We start from the raw sequence: 6,074 nt of genomic DNA, 5'->3' as shown, positions 1-6,074 counted from the left end.
CATCAGAGAGAGAAGATTATCTGAGATGATCAAAGATCATGTGATGGCAATAGTTGCCTCAGCTGAAGTAGATGTTTGTGTCCTAGGCACACCTGGCGACTCGACATCATTTAAATAGCCACCAGTGATAATCCTAGGTTAATTTTGTGGATTTCAAACAGAATTTCCGCATAGTTATAAATATAGTTGTCACAGCGTCAAATCAATCCAAGGCGGTAGAGGGGTGGCTAATCGATTTGGCGATGAATCGCCCATTATGACGTTGCCATGGCGGTCAAATCGCCAATGTGTCATTTTTTATTTTTCCTATTTTCTAAAGTTATTTAGTATGCTACTTTTTTATTTCCCCTATTCTCTAAAGTTAGTTAGCATGCTACAAGCCTATAATATATACCATATAACATATAAAACCAATATTAAGCAACATCAAATCATCAAAAATCAACATAGCCCTATCAAAAGCACCCTGCATTTTACAAAAAAATCGACCGCCTAGTGAATCAGGCTTGACCTGGCATCTATGGCGGTGCCATGGCGACGCCTATCAGCCAATGGCGACCGCCATTTGTGAGTCACGTAAATCGTAGCACTGCCATGAATTTCTTTTCCCGCCAGGATGCCAAATCGCCGCCTTGGTGACACCTAGGCGACGCCATGACAACTATGGTTATAACTACTACAAGAAGCATATTTCAGTTCTAAACAACCAACCAAGGTTAGAGAACTTTTAGATTCATTTATACTAGGTTCTTCTATTCACAAAATGTGAAAATTCACAATATCAAAAGTTTGGTTCAATTAGCTCTAAATGAGCCTTGAAATTGGAACATTTCATCTCAAACAATACACAACTAACTAATTCAAAGCCAGTCTCCTCAGTTACTAATAATATGGTATAAGCAACCTCCATAGCTACAAAATACATAAATAGGAGTTACAATGCAGCAAAATACAACCTGTAAGAACTCTGCAACTTTGATTATATGCCAATCATGACAAAACAATTTCACATACAAAATCATTTTCTTCCTTACAGTTGGGACAAACGCACACTTCTTGTGACCTGAACAAGATCAGTACATCTAAACTTTGGGCAGGCAGAAGCAATTCCATATTAGCTTGCAAGTCTATGAACTGAATTTTCTCTTTAATTGCACCCATTCCCTCATGAAAAAAGAGGAGTAGGGGAAGGGAAAACTGAAAGCGAGTACCAGAGAGCAAGATAATCTGTTGAGGCAGCAGCCATATGTCCATAAAGCTAATGGACAGAATTATAAACTTAAATAACAACTATGAAAGTAAGAACTTTGTTGTGACTTTGAATCATATACGATAATACCAATCATGAAGAAACAACTGCACATAAAGAATGTGTTGTACATTTCAATTATTTCGCAACTATAAGATTTCAGACAAAAACTCTCTTTTCTTCCAAATGCAAACTAATGAAGAGAAATCTAAATGTTGACCTCAAGAAGGAAAACGTATAACTAAGTATTCAAGGAGGAGGCCTTCGAGGGTCATTAACAAATTCGCATAGTAGCTGTATCAAATGGACTTACAAATGCCTGACTAAACGTTGGAATATTCTCACTCCTCAAACCATCAGGTAGTGCGTTGGAGGGAATCCATCCAGTTGTTTAAAGGCCCACTCTGAGGCAGCTCTTGAAGCAATTCATCAAGACATTTATACCACAAACTCTCACATATATTGTGATGCCCGACCAACCTGAGGCTGCCCAGCTCGAGCTGCCAAACCAGAAACCTGAGCCTGCATCTGCGCAGACCTGACCTTTGAAGCCATGGCACGGTGGAAGAACTGCTCCCGCGAGAGTGACCTAATGTTCCTCAAATACTGATCGAAAGGTATCGATCCTTCCTGAACCGCTTTGTCCAGCGAATAAACCACATCCTCTATAGCCAAATCGGACGCAGTACACTCAAGCATCTGCTTGGAAAGGGCATCACAAGGCTCCAAAATCTCTTCAACCTCCACAGTTTTCGCCTTACTCACCCTTCCCTCGTTCTCCCTCAACCACGATTCCAGAAGATCCGTATCCATAAGAATCATCTGCAATTCCTGCTCCAGACCCTCTGTCTCCCCCTGAAACTTCCTCAACTCCTTGGAGAGGTGCTCGTCTCTTTGCCGCAAAACCTGCTGCAAATTGAAAAGGCCTTCCATCTCGGCCTCTCTGGACTTCCTCAACGCCTCGGAATCATCATGTAACTTCTCCATAAGCTTGTTGATCGAATTCCTCCGATACACCTCGGCAGGATCTTCCGTCGTCGGCTGTTGAGGCGGCCGATGCCGCTGGGGCGACGGTGGGAACTGACCGCCATAGGGAGACGACGAAGAAGAGTAAACCCTTGGTGGGATACCAGGGCGAGCAACGGACGACGATGAAGAAGAATTCGAATTCTCATTGAGGCTAGGAGAATGAGAACGAGGAGGAGGGGGAGTGGGGCTAGGGTTAGGGTTGGGCCGTTGAGGGCGGGAATAGAGAGGAGGATCGCGGCCGAAGAGATGACTGAGATTACGAACCAAATCGACAAGATTGGAGCTAGGGTAGATCCAGTTCTGAAGATAAGGATGAGAGACCAAACCAGACGGGTTTACGTGAGGGTGGGGGCGTTTGATGATCATGTCGCGAGTTGGGGTCACATAAACGCAGCAAGGGTGACGAGGGTAGGACTCCATAAGCCAGATGACGACGGGGATGTTATACACGACTCCTCCGTAGACCATGGGAATGGTACCCTCGGCCTGTAGAAGGTTGACGGTCCTGCCATCGTTGTGGGTAAAGGTGGCGGTCTTGGGTTGCAGGCCAGGGTAATTCTCGATAAGGGCGAGAAGATGTTGACGGATCAACCATTTCACATCCTCCGCGTAGGGCAGCGCCGAAGGCCCGCGTTGGGAAAGAACGTTGCTCAGGAACTGTTGGATGTATTGGGCGTTCTGCGTTGCTGCTCCTCCGCCAGGATGGATTCGGGGTGGAGAGACCATCTCAAGATTGCATGAAAATAACTAACGAACGCACGCGAAGAGAGCTTCCATTGGAATTTAGAAGAGGAAATCGCAGGAAGCGTGTGTGGCCAATCGATGGAGGCGTCCGTCGGAGACTTAGAAGAGGTCAAGTTGCTTCGAGCGAAGGATTTGCGTGTGCCTCTGTTTGCTGTCCGGGGTTGTGCTTTTGACTCTAAACGACCTTACTCAAAGGAGGAGGACCAAAGTTACATCCTTCCGGTGTTCTAAAAGCAACACATGGCCGACAATATATGATGGGAATTGGGAACCTCTTTTTGCCCTTTTATCTTATTTATAAACTTGAATTAAGGTATCGGTATCCCGTTAGTATCGGCCGATACATGATCTTTTTTCTGAATTCATCTGATCTTGGACCGACACGGCTTGATACCAAACTGATACTAACGTATCATTTTCATGGAAGATCGATATGGCATCTGATACCGATATCTATAATCTTGATAAAAAGAGCTTTATAATGACAAAAATAGCCACTTACTTTAGGAATTGTTCATTCCACTATATCTCCAGAGAGATTAATAGCGCGGCTGACTCCCTGGCTAGTATGGCCTTGTCTGGTGCATGTGAGACAGATTGACCATTCTCCACTGCTTGGTTATCTGATGTATGTCACTTGGCCTTCTTTGGTATCATTTTTTTTTTCTTTTGTTCTATTTAACAAAAATCATTAATAAAAACCATTTTTTATCAAAACATAAAAATTGTTTGGTAACTACTTGACAAAAATGATTTTTTGTGAGAAATAGTTTGGGATCTCTATGTGCAAAATAGTTTTTTAAATAAATTGGTGAAAAGATTATCTTTACCCATATTTCTTGTAACTCTCTTTCTCCACTTTAGACTGAAGACAAGGGAGTAAGGGGTTTGGATTTCTAATTACAAAACAAATGACTACTTTACCCCTCCATATTGAGCCTTTAAGCACACGTTCATTAAAATCCAACGTAAAAATAACTAAAAATCATTTTTTACCAAAACACATAAATGCTTCTTTATCTATTTTTGGTTTTTGTGTTTTACCAAATTTTTTTAAATAGAAACAAGCTCAATAAATAATACTAAATGCAGCCAAAACCATTTTTGTGAATAAAAATAAAAAGAAAAATGATACCAAAGATGTCCTTAATTAGATACCTTGCGTTGAACACGCTATAATAAATAAGCTTTCTTCTAACAAAAAAATAATAATAATAATGACAAAAATATGGCAGCATGACCGGGTTGCATGCTTTAGGGTCAAGAACGCGTCGTTGTTGTGTTACTTACGTAGTTGATGATATGAAAGACTAAAAGGAGGCCCGGCCCATTAGCTTCGCCGCAAGCTTCGACTGGTTCTAGCTCAGAAAGTATATAAAGCATTAGGCCTCTTGGGCCTTTCGCTGGTCCATGATTGTTATAAAATTACCAGCACAAGTTCAGGATCGGTTTCGTTGGCCCTGGTTTAGATAATTGAGGGTATGTTTGGTATGCCTTCTATTTTGAAACTTGATTATTCTCTATTTTCTTGATTCGCAATGTATTCTAGATCGAGAATCTATTTCAAGAATGCTAAATGTTTGAAAATCTGGATTCTCTTTCGGCCTAAGTTAAGTTTGGGCCTCCATGGGCCACTAAACTACCACATTTTCGTCGGTTGGGGAATCCACTATTAAATATGAATGTCAATTGCATTATTGGGCCCAAGTAAGGCCAGGTGTATGGGCCTTAATCTGGCCACCAGACCAAATTGAGCTTTGATCCAATTTCCCGACTGCTTGTTCCAAGCCATCCCATGTTACATAATTATACCCTAATCTTACGGCTTCCGATCTCATCTACCACCCAAGTCCGTCTCTCTTTCAGTCTAATTCTTAAATTTTCCTTACCAAGTGCTATCTTTTATTATTATTATTAGGGTAAGAGAACGTTAACTGGTAGTGTGGCTGTTGTGTTAACACATAGGCCAGTGGGAGAGCAGGGCAGAGGCAAGGCATTCTATGTCTAGTCAGCATTCTTTTCCCCTTATTATTATTATTATTATTATATATGGCCAAGTGGAGCCAAGCTCAACCCGAGGCCTACAAATTTCAGACCTAGCCAAGCCCATGCCATGTAAGGCTTTAGATGGGCTTGGGCTTACCAGGCCAGGATCAGTCCAAGGCTCAGCCCAACTCTAGCCCGACCTAAAATTTTAACACAAGACCAACCTTGGGCTAAAAGGCCCAGTCCAAGCCCGCTTGAGCCAGCTGGGCCGAACTTGCATCCCTAGTTGCAATAATCAAATTGGCCCTATCCATAGCTAGCAAAAAAGGGGAACAACAAAAAAACATAAATGGACAGTACATGTTTTAAACAGTAAAAAATTTCGAATGATACGGTAAAAAAAACAGAGAACGGAAAAAAATAGAAAATGGACAGTAAGGGTTTTAAACGTTTAGATTTCAAACAAACGGGACCAAAAAAATGGTAGTATACTCATATAAATTAATGAATTATTACATGAATACATGCATCTAATGTTCAAAACAACTACAATATCCAACAATAATGCATATATATCTCATGTCTCATTATAGGTTTTATGACATATGATTGAATATCATCCAACACCAATTCTAAATTCATACACCACACATGTTCAAGTTTTATTGAGCAATGTCGCTTGACTATGATGTTGTTCATTGTTGTCAACACAGTCAACACACTCTTTGAGTAATGTATGTTCAGTTTAAGTTAGGAGTCATCAATATATAAACATTTTTCAGTAACTACACCAGTTTGTATCTCAATTTCAGGGTCCATACATTAATATTGAGTTAAATGTGATATTATTAGAAATATAGGCCATTAAGTTAGCTTAAAGTCGGCGAAAGAATCAGGTCGGTCAAAGTTCGGGAGAGAAATATATGGTCAATTAAGTAGACATTATGTTTAACAAGTTAACTCTTAAAAAACTCTAAAAAAAAAAAAAAAGATGAACGTGTTTATAACGGGAATGCATACGAAAAACAGGTTTTAAAAGGTAAAAAATGAGAATGTGCTTAAAACG

The 6,074-nt window shown here is 40.7% G+C and overlaps 1 protein-coding gene across 1 annotated transcript; it reads right to left on the bottom strand.

Moving 5' to 3' along the window:
• Positions 1–1,345: 1,345 nt before the first annotated feature.
• Positions 1,346–3,247, bottom strand: LOC122080849 (protein ELC-like). Its single transcript, XM_042647719.1, has one exon. It carries the CDS (start codon positions 3,002–3,004, stop codon positions 1,703–1,705), a length of 1,302 nt encoding a protein of 433 aa, XP_042503653.1. The 5' UTR covers positions 3,005–3,247; the 3' UTR covers positions 1,346–1,702.
• Between the last annotated feature and the right edge of the window lie 2,827 nt (positions 3,248–6,074).

Source organism: Macadamia integrifolia, chromosome 6, assembly GCF_013358625.1.
Source record: "Macadamia integrifolia cultivar HAES 741 chromosome 6, SCU_Mint_v3, whole genome shotgun sequence".
In the NCBI taxonomy this organism is placed as follows: Eukaryota; Viridiplantae; Streptophyta; class Magnoliopsida; order Proteales; family Proteaceae; genus Macadamia; species Macadamia integrifolia.
Note: the sequence above shows the minus strand (reverse complement) of the source record. Positions and strands in the feature narration are given on the sequence as shown.

Bases quoted from the DNA above. Each gene is read 5' to 3' on its own strand.
- LOC122080849 (XM_042647719.1), bottom strand. From the start codon at position 3,004: ATGGTCTCTCCACCCCGAATCCATCCTGGCGGAGGAGCAGCAACGCAG.